Source organism: Telopea speciosissima, chromosome 2 (genome assembly GCF_018873765.1).
Source record: "Telopea speciosissima isolate NSW1024214 ecotype Mountain lineage chromosome 2, Tspe_v1, whole genome shotgun sequence".
Taxonomy (NCBI): Eukaryota; Viridiplantae; Streptophyta; class Magnoliopsida; order Proteales; family Proteaceae; genus Telopea; species Telopea speciosissima.
The window spans coordinates 2,179,849-2,194,361 of NC_057917.1; the positions used below are offsets into that span (position 1 = coordinate 2,179,849).

Here is a 14,513-nt window from a genome sequence, read left to right on the forward strand (position 1 = left end):
CATCCAATCCAAAACACCTAATAAGGATCCGGTTAATTTCAATCGGTCGAACCAAATCGGGTTGTTTTTTTGTTTTTTTGGAAAGTCGTTTGGATTTTGACACCCACACCATCTAACTTTTCTGAGTATCAGAAATTCCTAGTGAGCTTGAACTATCCACTTCACCCACCTATCTATACAGAAATCATTTTTGCCAATGAAACAACAGAAACGCAACATATATATCGAGGTTACGGTAAATCAATAATTTAATTGGTATTCTCGGTATCCTTTAAATTCTCGTATTGTATTATCCGTTGGTTAGGCTTCTAACAACTATACTTACTCCCGCGAAACTCTGCAAACTGAAATCAAAAAATGAGAAACCGTGAAAATAACGGAAGTTGGCGCATTTTAGGCGCTGAAACCGAGCGTACGCCTCTATCATCATCATCATCAATGCATTGCACAGTACCCCTTGTCTCTCTCACTCTCTCACGTCTTCTCAGTTCTCGCATTCTCTCTCTCTCTCTCTCTCTCTCTCTGCCACTCTGCAACAAATTTTTCTGGGGCACCACAACCACAACTGCAAGGCCAAGCTTACGATACTACATTCTCTTGAGACGTCAGCACAGATATTGAATTTCGACAGCCTTTTTTTTTCCCATTCGCATGCCCTCTTTTTCCGCCACCGTCCAGATCTCGTTCCCCTCTTTAATAGTTGAGTTTTGAGAACAAAACAGAACCCAGAAAAAAATTCGTTTTCTACGCCTTTCCTTCTCCATTTTATACTGTTTCTGAAGAGCATCTCTACATCCCTTAAACGCCCAACTGTTTTGATTCCTTTTGACTCTGCTTTATTTATTCAATCTTTTTTTTTGTTGGTCTGGAGTAATATATTGAATTGGGGATGCGTCAAAGAAGCTGCTCATTCTCGAATGGTTAGAGCACTGTAAGTTTTCTTTTCTACCCTGATTTGGGCTTCGGTTCATAGTTCGAATTACTTCTAAGTTTCTGGTGTAAATTAAATAACTACTCAGAAATAGAATTTGTTACCTTTGTTAGCTACAATTTTGGGTTCATGAGGGGATGGATACAATCTCTGTTGCTGTTCAAGTATTTAGGGTTTTAGCTTGTGTGTTGAAAATTATGTTTCAGAAATGCTCGAACAATTTTTCTCTGTGTAGTGTTTTTATGCGATTAGTAGTCATGTACTAGTGACGCTTTCAGATGCTTGCAATGCTTTGTTATCTCGACTTCTCTGTAGTACTCTTGGCCCAAACTCCCCTTGCTTGTGTGGAACAGTTTGTTTGCAGACCGTCTTAAAGAGATAGAAGAAAACTTCAAAAGCGCATAAGTTCACTTCTTGATATGTTTGTCGCCGCGGTCTCCTGTTGTTGCTTGCTAGCTCTCTGCTTCACTTTCATTTCTTCTATGAATTTTATTGCTGCTTAAATTTCTCACCCAGAAATTAATGTAGCCTTTCTATTCAGTTAGAGTTTGCTGCTCAGCTTTTGATAGCATAAAATTCTCTGGGCCAATGAGAGACCTAATATACGGATGGCCGAAGGAAAATTGGGAGTAGAGGATTTTACAATTAGGTTATAATGTGTTCGTTTTGGCTGTGATAGCATACTTTTGTGTTCAAGGGTTCTTCTTGTAAAGTATATCCTATGGTCTAAGCTCTTTGTGCAATTGTCTTTAGATGTTCATACTTGCTCTGTTTTTTGGTGGAAATTCGAGACTTGCTCTTTTTGCAGTCTTCTTTGGGCTTTTTTGTTTTTTGTTTTTGATAGGTATCTTCTTTGGGTTCTTCACCTTGGATGTTCATGATTCAGAGTGTGTTATCTCTGGTGGAGAAAATGAGTACATGGAAAATTCTTGAAGCTTCCCTGGTTTGTTCTTAGCTGCAACGCCAAAACTATGAATTTATAATGGTAATAAAACTAAAGTTGTTTGCCCATGGATCTGGTAGGATTAAGTATGATCCTATCAGGGCTCCTTGATAAAAATTAAAGTTTTTAATGCACCAGTGAGATATGATCACATCCATGGAAATTTAAAGCAAATAAAAATGTCAAAATATCTCCATTACCTGGGGTTTTCCCTAGTTAATGTATTTCTTTCGAGTAATTAATAGAAAAAGGGAAAAAAATTGCAATTGGTTTCAGATTGATTTACTCAAAGCTTGCTTTTCGAGGAATTATGTAACAGTTATATTAATACACACCCAAATTGAGAGATGAATCGTTTTCTATTTGGGTCAACTTGGTTTGATTTAAGTAAGACCCTTGATTTTAAGGAGATAAGTTAGTCTAAGACGTGTCGTGTCTTCTATGAATGCAAATGCATAAATTTACATAATTTTCTGTGGGACTATATTCTTATTGTTATATCCTGATTTGATCATGGCTGAAGTTCCTGCTTTACACTGTTAAACTTTAGCAGTTCCTTGACCTTGAAATACTATAGGATTACAATGTCAGTCAACCTGAAGAAAGGATGAAATAGTTAATATCCTCCTCTTAAACCTCTACTGATCAATGTATATGCTTTGTTCTTGAACTTACAACAGTTCTTTATTACCCAAACATTATGGGTTTTTTTGGATTAATTGGTTGACCTGCTGCATCGCATGAGGTCAGAATTCAATCCTGTTTCCCTGATGAAACGAAAATGTAGTCCCTTAATGGATATGCAGCTCGATGACTAATTTAACAGCATACTATAGAAATTGATTGTGCATTTCGTATCCTGAAATTCCATAGAGAACTGTACATGGATACATGAGGTTTTAAGCCTCAAAATTAAACCATCAACCTAGCAAAATTGCTATCACCTTACAATACTTATAATGGCTTTCCTTTGGGAGTTGATTTTGCTGGCAAATAGTTCTTTTTGTGTGCCTATGGATGAATGATAGGTGCATGATGTGGCGGGTTTGCAGGGATGTGATGGATGGAGGGTTATTTTTGAATTAATTAGGTATTAAGTAAAAAATTGTTTGGAGTACTTGCGGGTGAATTGTCTTTCTGTTCAGTTGGATTTTCCGTGTCTCACTTCATGGTATTTGACACCTCCATTTTAGGTTCATGGTTTTGAATGTACTTTCATTTCCTGCTTTGAACTTCATTCAAGAGATCCATTTTGCTGTTTGAAATGACTATGCAAGTAACATTCCCCGTTCCACCTGAGGCAGATCTGATAATCAAGACATCCAATTATATTCAGGTTACAGTATGAAGAATCTGTGTGCAAAGCAATGGGCAGTGGTGTTTGCTCCTGGAAATGAAGGAGAGGCAGCGTTGGAGAGCTGAAGAGGATGCTCTGTTGCGTGCATACGTGAAACAGTATGGTCCAAGGGACTGGAACCTTGTGTCACAGCGCATGAACAGACCACTTGATAGGGATGCTAAATCCTGCTTAGAAAGGTGGAAGAACTACCTTAAACCCGGTATCAAGAAGGGTTCTCTCACTGAGGAGGAGCAGTGCCTTGTCATCAGACTTCAAGCCAAGCACGGTAACAAGTGGAAGAAGATTGCAGCAGAGGTTCCTGGGCGTACTGCCAAGAGGCTAGGCAAGTGGTGGGAAGTGTTCAAGGAGAAGCAGCAGAGGGAGCAGGACAGCACCAAGGCCCTTGACCCCATTGAAGAGGGCAAGTACGATCAGATTCTTGAGAATTTTGCAGAGAAGCTGGTAAAAGAGCGTCAAACACCACAGTACCCAATGGCCACTTCCAATGGGGCCTTCTTGCACTCTGACCAGCCTACGCCTCCACCAACTTTGCTTCCTGCATGGCTTTCTAGTTCCAATGGTAGAACTACTGTGAGACCCCCATCACCTTCGGTTACACTCACTCTCTCCCCGGCAACTGCCATGCCAGGTTCTGCCATCCCCTGGCTACAGCCTGAAAGAGGTGGGGATAACAATCCCATGCTCCTGGGCAGTTTGCCATCGCATGGAGCAGTTCCTGCGATTGGGGATGGTCTAATAATCTCTGAGCTTCTGGAATGTTGCCAAGAGTTGGAAGAGGGGCACCGGGCTTGGGCAGCACACAAGAAGGAAGCAACATGGAGGTTAAAACGGGTGGAGTTGCAGCTGGAGTCTGAGAAGGCAAATCGTAGGCGAGAGAAAATGGAGGAAATAGAGTTAAAGGTGAGGGCCCTCAGGGAAGAGCAGAAAGTTACTCTGGACCAGATTGAAGCAGACTATAAGGAACAGTTGGCAGGTCTAAGGAGGGATGCTGAGGCCAAAGAGCAGAAGTTGGCTGAGCAGTGGGCTGCAAAGCACCTGCGGCTTATGAAGTTCCTTGAGCAGACTGGATGCAGGTCTAGGCCTGCTGACCCAAATGGCAATGGCAGGTGAGGATTGATAATGCCATTTGATGTGGGTGTGTAGCAACCAATCTGCATGTTGGATACCATGCTGGTATTGTATGCATTCTGTCCGCATATGTTGCTCAATTGAGTTCTGTTCTTTTCTATATTTTTTTGCCAGCATGAACAAAGGTATGAGTCGATGGGACCTCAAATTTCCTTGCCCATGGCATAAGTATAATCATATATAATATTACTGAGTCTGTGACAATGTGTTATCCATGCATGGGATGATCCCACTCCTTCTGCAGTTTGTGTGTTTGTAGTCATCTTGCTAAAAAGTTATATAAATTGGGAAATAGCTGTGCCAGGAAATGTGGAAATGCTTGTTTGGTGACCTCTCTAGGTTGCTACGCAGTAGTTGGCTGTTCCCAAAGTCACCTCCTAGCAGTTCTTGAATTTTTGTACGTGATGTTGTGAGTGTTACACAGAGATCAATCAATGGCAGCGGAAAATACACAAGGTAGAACACCTACCTGTTGTCCCAAAGTCGTGTCTCCTGATGCTGCTGTCCAACTCCGGCGGAGTTCTCCATTAATTTTACTAATAGCCAACAAGGAAGGTTATTACTCAATAAAGGGGAGAGTTATTACTCAATACCTAGGGGTGGGGTTTGTCATTTGGGCATAATGGGGGAGGGGAGGAGTTATTTACCCTATTAAGTATTACTAATAAGCTAAATGAATATATTAATGCACTTCCCTTTCCCTAAGCAACCAAAAGTCTTGCTTCACGGTGGACTAGATTATATTTTAATGTGTTTTCTCAAAAATTAATTATATTAATGTATTTGTTCACATTTAATATTAAACACTAATAATGATACTTTGACTCTTTTTGAGAATAAAATATTTAATTTCTCTCAATTAATTTCTAATCAGGAAACAGTCCAAAGGTCCTGCTCATTCTCGGTATATTAGTCATTAAATAAATTTAAAAAAAAAAAAAAAAAAAATACTCGCCTTGACCAGGTTTGATTCGTTTGGGTCACCAGGTTTTGATAAAGAAGAGTCTAATCAAAAAACCTATTTTTTCAACTATGATTTGAACATGATGAAAGATGGTTCGAATATGGAGAGTTGCCCAGCTGAAATATATGACGAGAATCAAGATAACATATCCCAATTGAATTCAGATTCTCCTCATCCTCATGTCCTTTTTTTTTGGGTAAAATCCTCATGTCCCTATTCAGTCCTCTTAAAAATTCTTCTTCTATATATATATATATACCTAGATTTTTGTATAAAAAAAATCTCTTCAGCTTCTAATAACAAAGACAATTGATGGCACCAAAGAACCAAGATAGCTAATCTAAACTAATAGACTACACATTAGGGTCTCATAATTCCACTTTTTCCACAATCTCATAAGATCATTTAGCTTAGATGGTAGATTTAGATCATCAAGAGCTCCCTACTTTTCAATTAAAAAAACTCATTTTCTAATAAATATTTTACGGATTTACCTAGTCTCAACGTAATCAGTTAATTATCATATTGCAATCACAACCAATGGCAACCTTTGAGCCCCCAAAAAAGCAGTCATCATGTGGAATTTTCCACTAATATATAGACCTATTTGTTTGAAAATTGATTTTAGTCACCTATTTTCTCTATAAAAATGTATAAAGTTTTAAGAGAAATTATCAACGCCGCCCAGAGATTTTGCCTATATTTTAAAGCACCCACTCAAAGTATGGAACTTATCAACCGTTATGCCCGTCTTGCTTGTGTTGCAACAGACACAGGGTCGCACACAAAGACCGTCTTACCCTCCACTCGGGCAAAGGCACACGCGGCTCTGTGTCTATGCAGCACAGGCAGGACAGGCATAACGGTTGTTATTTCGATACTTTGTGTGGATGTCTTAAAATATTGGCAAACCAAGGAGGAGGGGGGGGGGGGAGGAGGGTGACGCTGATAATTTCCCGTGCTTTAAAGAGTAAAGAACCCTATCATTTAGAAATCGAAATTCTAACCAACCTTAAAACCATGAATTTGAACTTTGATGGGGCGGCCTTGCGCCCTAAGATTTTCAGATTTGTGTCTGCATTATTTCTCCCTAATCCAAAAAGGGAGGAGGGGGGACTCGTGTTCCCTCATGTACATTTAATAGTTTAAGTAAATGAAATAATATTTACTTAAAGGGGTCTTATAACAACACCTAAGATATCAAATGATTTGTAACCTTATTTTTTGTCCTTCTAACATAATACATTTTTTTCAAAGAGGATAAATCCTATCATTTTACATGTGCACTTGAAAAATATACAAACCAATGACTCTTTTTGTTAACGACATAAGGATAAATCACTTTCAAATTATTTCAAAAACCTATTTTAACCCTTGATTTTAAAAAAAAAATTAAGGAAAATGCATATTAATGATACTAAATATAGATAACTTGTCGTTTAACTTGGGGTGTTGTTGAACTTTCTTTTTAAAACAAATATTTTATAATGTTTTGTCAAGGTCAGATTTATGATTTGAATTATTTGTTTTCCTGAATGATCAACAAATTAATTACAAAACCAAACTGTAGAACTCAAATTGGATTCCAATCAAATTACTTGTAATATTCGTTTTGTATGAATTATTCACAAAACTTTGCAAAATTTTGTGTACCATGTTCATGACCACTTCATGCTCATGCCCTGGGTACACATTGGAAGTCTTTCCGCAAGCAAAATATTATACAACTGAAGTCAAACTCTACACCAAAATTCTAAAAGCATCCAATTATAATTTTTTTAGTACATACAGATACAATGATAGAATGTTTAATTTTCAGGTTTGGTCATAAACCCTTTTCATCCATTTCAAATACAACAAGATGGACATACATTACTTTAGACTGCCTCAGTTTCCTATATCAAAACAGAAGTTCAGTAAAGCAAGGGATCAGCTGACAAGTATTTCAACTTTCAAGAATGAGTATTATGCTCAGATTCAGCATATCAACAGCCAGGGTTCATTTATGCACTTGGCTTCCAAAGTTCCCATACACTTCCAGGCCTAGGCTGATGTTAGAGGAGAGTGACAAATGCTTCCCACATCTATCTCGCATCTTCTCTATCTTTCAGAAGTTGTGTTTTCCTGCAAGTGGGAGTGATTGTCAGATGACAAAATAGAGGTCAGAGGACACATATGATGCGATGCACCTGAGGCATGACCATGGGTGCGTCCTACCCCATGGCATACATCAGTCCACTTTACATGCAGGCTGCATCTCAGGTGTGGGTTTGAGTCCAATTCCGTTACATGATTAAAATTGTAAAAGATTCTTTAAAAAATTAAGGAAAATCAAGAGAGACCAGTAGGGGACAAAAGAGTTAAGAACACCAAAATTGTCCACTCATACCTATTTAAGGGAATGCCTGAACTGCAAGCAAATCAAATGGTATCATTCCCACCAGTGATTGATAAACTGGCATTCAGTCACGACTGACTCAGACTACAGAAGTGCAGTGTCGATGGAATGAACAAAACTAAGAAAAGATGGTGCTCCTACCATTGTGGAGGGAAAAGATGTAAATGCTGCGGCTCATTCTTGCTTGCTTGATTCGAGCGGGCTTTCATCACCAATAAAAGGGGTCCACAACCCATTCACAGAATCAGTAAGAACCCATCGGACCTTCGCTGGTCGGTTGTTGAAATCAAAGCTTGAAACATTGGATCTCTTCCCTTTTGAGTTAGACCTATTTCGTCTAACATACCCAGAACTCTCTGAAGCCTATAAAAGAACTCAAGAACATACAGTTAAAATTGAACCAGTTACACTTCAAGCCCACAAGTAGTTGATCTGAACTAACTAACCATTATGGTGGCGTCAGTGTTACTCTTCATTGAGTTTGGCCTCTTCCTTCCACTTGATCCTGTTTGAATAAAGGAAAGCACTTCTTTCTTTGACCGAAATTGACGTCCTGAGACTGGATCATAGAAATACTGCACAACACAGTCATATCATAATGTTTCTCACCCACATGAAGAAAGAAACCACAAACTTCAATGCTCTATATAGTGGGAGTTAAAGTATTTTTCCAATCCAGTATTTCATCCAATAGACCATATAAATTCATTTAGCCATTTGCTTTCTCTGTCATTATCATATTACTGCCTTCAATCTGTAATAGCACATGGTTACCAGTAAGAGAAAATTGCAAATTGAGGCATATGATGACTCTCATCAATTTATCAGGAAGACCAGGGAAGAAAACTCCTGGAATATGATGATGCAGTATCTAGGCACCAGTAGCAATGCCAGGAAAAGAAAAGTAGCTTGCGATTTCAGGAATTTCAGAATTCTTAGTTTCTCTAGGAATCCTACTCTCACTGGGAATCCTATTCTTAGTCTATTATGAAATTCCATTTAAGTAGAGTTCTGTTTTCAGTTTATTTTCATATTTTGATTAATGTTGTGCGTCCTAGTTTAGGCTGGATTAGGAATCTATAAGTTCAGTCCTATTATGAATTGATTTCTTTTCATTATGTCAAGTCATTCATAGTTGGTTTAGGAACTCCAAACACAACTGGAGGTTTTTGAGTCAGTTTTGAAGTTGTTTTAAGTCTATTATTAGTCAATTAAGTAGCTAGTTTGATTACTAGTTGGTTTAGGCTAATTCTAGTCATATTTTGATATATATAAATATATATATATGTGTGTGTGTGTGTGTGCGTGTGTGTGTGGGTATGACAGTGCTTTGTGTACCTACTGGTCATCTGTCTCTGCATAAGTACTACATCAACTGCAACAACCACCCTTGGTGAGATGCTAAGGTACGGTTGTTGGGATTCTAATCAAGTTCCAGGTGATAAGTTTGTCCATATCGTTCTTCCATTCTTCTTTTTTCCATCCGTCAGTTGAGGTCAGTATTTTAAAGCCTTCTATTTTCTGCTCCTAGACTGTTGGATTCTACTGTTTCTTTGAGTATTCTGGCTTGCTGTTCTTTTTTCAGGATGAATAAATAATTCAATTACCAAAAGGAGAGAAAGAGGGGGGGGGGGGGGGGAGGGGGGAGGATTACAAGCAAAAGCCGACACTAAGCCCTACTAAAAGCAGGGGCAATACAAGAGCCAAAGCTCAAATGAAATAAAAAAACACAAGAAAACTCGCAAAAGGAAAATTAATCCAGGCAGACCAAAGAACCAAGCCCTGCTCGCACCGGGAAACCGACCAAGCAATCTCAAGGGCTAACTAACCAGGGTCAATCGGCTCACCACTTAAGAGCAAAGTTTCTGATGTCTAAAATGAACGTCGAATGTAAGTCCGGGGCGGGATGGGAGTAAGAAAGGTAGGGACGCTTTTTAGGGAATGGGGGGGAGCTGGGATTATGACGACGGAAAACGCGAAGAGAAGGGGAGGCAGCAGGGTGGGGAAGCCGGGTAGAATTAATGGTTGATAGAGGCGGGGGGAACTGGCCCATTTGAACTAGATGGGCCAGTGGAAGAGAAACAAGAGGTGGGCTGGGCTGGAGAGGAAAAAGGAATAGGAGCGGGGACTGGCCCATTAGTAATAGAAGGGCCAGCCAAAAGGGGACAAATGTTAGGCTGGGCTACAGAGGGAATCAAAAACGAGGGAGCCACCATATTGGGAGGGGAAACCGAGGAAAGAGAAGGCGACATGGATAAAAAGCTTTTAGTAATGGGAGAGGGGGCTGGTCCATTAGTAATTGAAGGGCCAGCCATAAGGGGAAAAGGCCCACAAGGGTTTGCCTGGGGAATAGAGGGAGTCAAAAGCGGGGGGACCACCATATTGGAAGGGGAAATCGAGGAAAGAGAATGCGAGATGGGAAAAAAGCTTTTAGAAGTCGATTTGAGGAAAGTAGATATCCCGAGGTGAGAAGGAAGAGTCTTAGAGGAGGATTGCATAGAAACAACAGGCATAGCATGCGCGGTCAGAGCATGGGCAGAGGAGTTTAACATAGGGACGAGCTCATCAGGGAAAGCTGCATCGTCGCAGAGGAGAGAGAAACGATTTGAATTATCGATGGCAGGGGGACCACTTGGTTAGAGGGGAGAGGACGATGCCGGCAGAACCTTTCGGCAATTTTTTCGATGACAGTTTCTACTCCGGCCACGAATTGGACTGCGCTGAACAGAGGCTGCCGGAAGAGAGGTGGAGGCATCGACAGGATTGCGCTGCTCAGGGGGAGCTGGGAGAGAGGCGGAGGCTTCGACTGAGATGGGCTGCCCAGAGTCAGCCGGCGGGGCAGCAGGGTCATCGACAAGGGTATTGCTTAGCTCCAAGGAAGGGTTGAGACCTCCGATAGAAGAGGGCAGAGCAAGGGAAACTTCATCGAACTTCATCGATGGCTTCTCTCCCAATAGCGGTGGCTTTTCTTGTAGCATCCTGACAGTCTTTAGTCAAATGGCCAAAGACTTTGCAAGATAAGCACTGAGGGGGGGGTCTAATCGTAGTAGACAGTCTGGTTGAAGGAGAATCCTTCATCATCAACAACTAGAATGGATTCTGGCAGGGGAGAATCCACCGAAATATCCACACAGATCTGGTGAAGGTGAGTCGATCTTAGAGTTTTGTTCTACCATCTGAAAAGAGAGAATTTCCAAGGACCGAGCCAATCACAACCTTCCTTACACCAGAAGTGCAGGGGGAGCCTAGGGAGAGAGATCCAGAGCGGAAGAGAGCTGAGATCGAGGCTGTGCAACTGAAGATATCTGTTCCATAGCCGGAGAAAGAGAGGTTTTATTCCAACACTCCAGGGACCTCCAGCCAAAACTGTGTCTTGGTCTTCAACTTCAGCAAACTTGAAGATAAAGAATCCATTGTCGAGCAGGAAAGTTTCAAAACAGCCTTTTGATTTCCATTGCTTGGCAAGGGAGGCTTTCACAAGGGGAAAGGGGGGTCGGGGACCCATGCAGTGCCCCACTAAGCAGTTGCCCCATTTCTTGGCTTCAAGGAGAAGGAGATCTGCTTCGGAATGGGCTGCCTTGGAGCCACTAATGATGGTTGGGGGGACAAAGTGGAGGGGAAAGCCATCACGGGATGGGGGGTTATAGGAAGAGAAGAGAGAGGACCAAGGTTTAGGTTCAGGTAGGGGAGAAGGGAGGCCCTGGGTGGTGGCGGCACCATCCCAAGGTGGTCGGACATAGAGGATAGGTTCAGGCCATCACCGAGAGAAATGAAGAAACAAGGAAGAGGTGGAGCAAGAGGATGCAGGGACTGTCTAAATTACCTTTGACATGCCTTAGGATAGGTTCTGGCTTGCTGTTCTTGTTCGTAAGTCTCTCTAAACTTATGCTACTGTTTTGAACTAGATCCAATTTTTTCACTGATTTCCAGAAATCATTCTCACTAGAATTTTCTGCATTTTTCAGTTTCGTGGCTGATTTTGAGATCTATTTTTTGTTCACTGTTATACTTTCAAGTCACAGTTTATCCATCAGATCAGTTCACTATTATTGATGTCTGAAATTTCCTGAATATACTGGTTTTGATTACTGTTATGAGTTCTATTTCTAGAATTCTACCCCCCATAGCTGATGCACAATCGAAAGGTCTATTGCAGGAGATCCAAGAGGCCACGCAGCTGGTTCTTTCAGTGTTTCTAATTCTGTTTTAAGATGGTTTATTTTATGTTAAGTTGTTTTGAGTCTTCAAATACAGTTCAAGGCTAGGGTATCAGAGCATGGCAGAGAATAGTTCAAGGCTTCCAGATCCCCCTGACCCTATGGCTAGGGTGTTGGAGATGTTCCAGCAGTTAACTGCTGAACAGAGAAGTCAAAATGAATGTCAGAGAAGCATCAATGAGAGATCATTGGCAATTGAGAATTGAAGCCCTACTCCTGTGCAAGGCTTCCAGATCCACCTCACCTACCACCTGAAGGTGAGGCAGGATATCTGGCACAGTCTACAACACACCATACGCATTAGCAAGTCTTGATGATTTACTTTGATTGGTTCAAACTTTCAAAAACAAGAAAGATGAAGTTAGCTCGAACTAAGTTGGCTCAGCATGTGAGTGGTGGAGGATCTATGAGAGGGACCTTGAAGACCGTGGAAGAACACCCACTATGTGGGAGGAGATGAGAAGACTTGAGGGACAAGTATTTACCACCGACTTTCAGGGCTGACTACGGAATCAACTGAATTCTCTTCATCAAGGGAATTCGTCAGTAGCTGAGTATATAGAAAGTTTGATTCTCTTTCTTCTCGTACATGCATTAAAGAAAATGGCATCCAGGTGCTATCTAAGTTTAGATTGGGGTTAAGGTGATATCAACAGGGTAATTGGTGTTACAGATATCATCAATGTCCGGGATTGTTTTGAGAAATCTTTATGTGCAGAAGAGTTTGTGACATCCTCTGGGAGGGAATTTGGGTTTCAGTTTGGGGAGAACTGAAAAATCTTTCCAGCACCTAAACCCACCCCTACAGGTTCTACACATGTCACGGTTTCTACACGGTTTGATAACAAACGGAAGGCACCTATTGCCAGCAACAATAAGGCACAGTGCTATCATTGTCAGGACTCAGGAGTTTGGACATTTTGCCAAAGCTTGTCCACAACGTCAAAAAGTGACTGCGGTTGTTGAAGTGGGAGAAGTTAAGGATGATCCAGATTTATTTCCATACCCACTTGAGGATGGGGACTTTATTGGGAATGATGAAGAAGCCGATCTAAATAAAGAAGAAGTCTTATGCCATTCATGTGGTTAGTCGTATCTTGGTGGCTAAAACCAAGGGAGAGGATTGGCAACGTAACTGCATCTTCTACAGTCATATGCGTTCAGCAGATCATACTATACTGGTGATTTTTGAAAGTGGCAGCTGCGTCAATGTTACTTCAGAGTCCTTTGTGAAGAGGGTAAAACTACCAACTGAGAAACATCCACAACCGTATAAGGTTTCTCTTCTAAATGGCAATACTCTGGAGGTAAATCAGCATTGTTTGGTACCTTTGAAGCTCCATCAATATGAATATGTGTGGTGCGATGTCATACCTATGATTCTATGAAGCTCATAGATATCCTTCTCGGTAGACCATGGATGTCTGGTAATGATGTGATGGGTAGCTGGTAAGAAGAATCCATGCTTGTTCAAGTTCAAGGAAGAGCATATTTATTTCCATCTTATTAATATTCCAGCTGAGATTCGCAAGTGCCAGGCACTGAGAACTAACTAGAAGAGTCTTGATGCTGAAAAGAAGATGTTAATCATCCCACAGAAAGAGCTCATCAAATCAAATCAGGATTCTGGAATGATTTTGGCTCTTGTTACTAGGGAAGTAACTTCCCAACCAGAAGTCAAGCTCTCCAAGCCTATTCAGGAATCAGGACTTGATTTCTGATTTTTCAGTTTTGGTGCTTGATGAGTTCAAGGTACTAAAACTCGGGTCTCGGTACCAACTCGGCTCTTGGAAAAACCGAGTTGAGTCGAGATCTTGCCGAGTTGGTGTATTTTTTTTTCGTCGAGTTAGATAAATACATAGTAGATGGGTCATTTCCATGGGTCAACCCGAGATCCGAGATCTCGCCGAGATATGTCGAGTTTTGTCGAGTTAGGTGAGGTATTTAAGTGGTAGGTGGGTTAAAAAATGGGTCGAAACCGAGACCCGAACCGGGATCCGAGATCTCGCCGAGATATTGCACTTTTGAGACTCGCAGGCAGTATCGCCTCAGTTTTTTCAAAAACTGAGAAACTCGGCAAGATCTCGACGAGTTCTCGAACTATGGATGAGTTGCCTCCTATGCATGACTTCCAACTAAGGGTGTCAAAACCAAGGTACTAAAACTCGGGTCTCGGTACCAACTCGGCTCTTGGAAAAACCGAGTCAAGTTGAGATCTCGCCGAGTTGGTGCATTTTTTTTTTTTCGTCGAGTCAGGTAAATACATAGTAGATGGGTTATTTCCATGGGTCAACCCAAGATCCGAGATATGTCGAGTTCTGTCGAGTTAGGTGAGATATTTAAGTGGTAAGTGGGTTAAAAAATGGGTCGAAACCGAGACCTGAACCAAGATCCGAGATCTCGCCGAGCTATTGCACTTTTGAGACTCACAGGGAGTATCGACTCGGTTTTTTCAAAAATCGAGAAACTCGGCGAGATCTTGCAAGTTCTCGAACTATGGTCAAAACCAAACCGAAACTGAACCGAGCCGTTTACACTAGAACCATGAAACTGTTTAGTAAATTGTTTCGAT

The 14,513-nt window shown here is 41.1% G+C and overlaps 2 protein-coding genes across 3 annotated transcripts in view; one reads left to right on the forward strand and one right to left on the reverse strand.

Annotated features, from left to right (window-relative positions):
- Nucleotides 1–455: 455 nt before the first annotated feature.
- LOC122652536 (transcription factor AS1) lies at nucleotides 456–4,367 on the forward strand. 2 transcript variants are annotated; one of them, XM_043846309.1, is made up of 2 exons: nucleotides 456–931; nucleotides 3,118–4,367. In XM_043846309.1, exon 2 carries the CDS (start codon nucleotides 3,268–3,270, stop codon nucleotides 4,342–4,344), a length of 1,077 nt encoding a protein of 358 aa, XP_043702244.1. In that variant the 5' UTR covers nucleotides 456–931; nucleotides 3,118–3,267; the 3' UTR covers nucleotides 4,345–4,367. The 2 variants fall into 2 exon arrangements, with proteins under 2 accessions (XP_043702244.1, XP_043702243.1); XM_043846308.1 differs by having other exon boundaries at nucleotides 3,211–4,367.
- A 2,700-nt stretch (nucleotides 4,368–7,067) lies between these two features.
- The window catches only part of LOC122653074 (methyl-CpG-binding domain-containing protein 5-like), a 31,759-nt gene continuing 24,313 nt past the window's right edge, over nucleotides 7,068–14,513 (reverse strand). The window contains exons 2-4 of the mRNA XM_043847008.1: nucleotides 8,171–8,299; nucleotides 7,866–8,087; nucleotides 7,068–7,450 (exon numbers count right to left, since the gene is read on the reverse strand). Of these exons, the coding sequence (XP_043702943.1) occupies nucleotides 7,899–8,087; nucleotides 8,171–8,299 (318 nt within the window). The 3' untranslated portion in view covers nucleotides 7,068–7,450; nucleotides 7,866–7,898. The remainder of the gene's footprint in view (nucleotides 7,451–7,865; nucleotides 8,088–8,170; nucleotides 8,300–14,513) is intronic.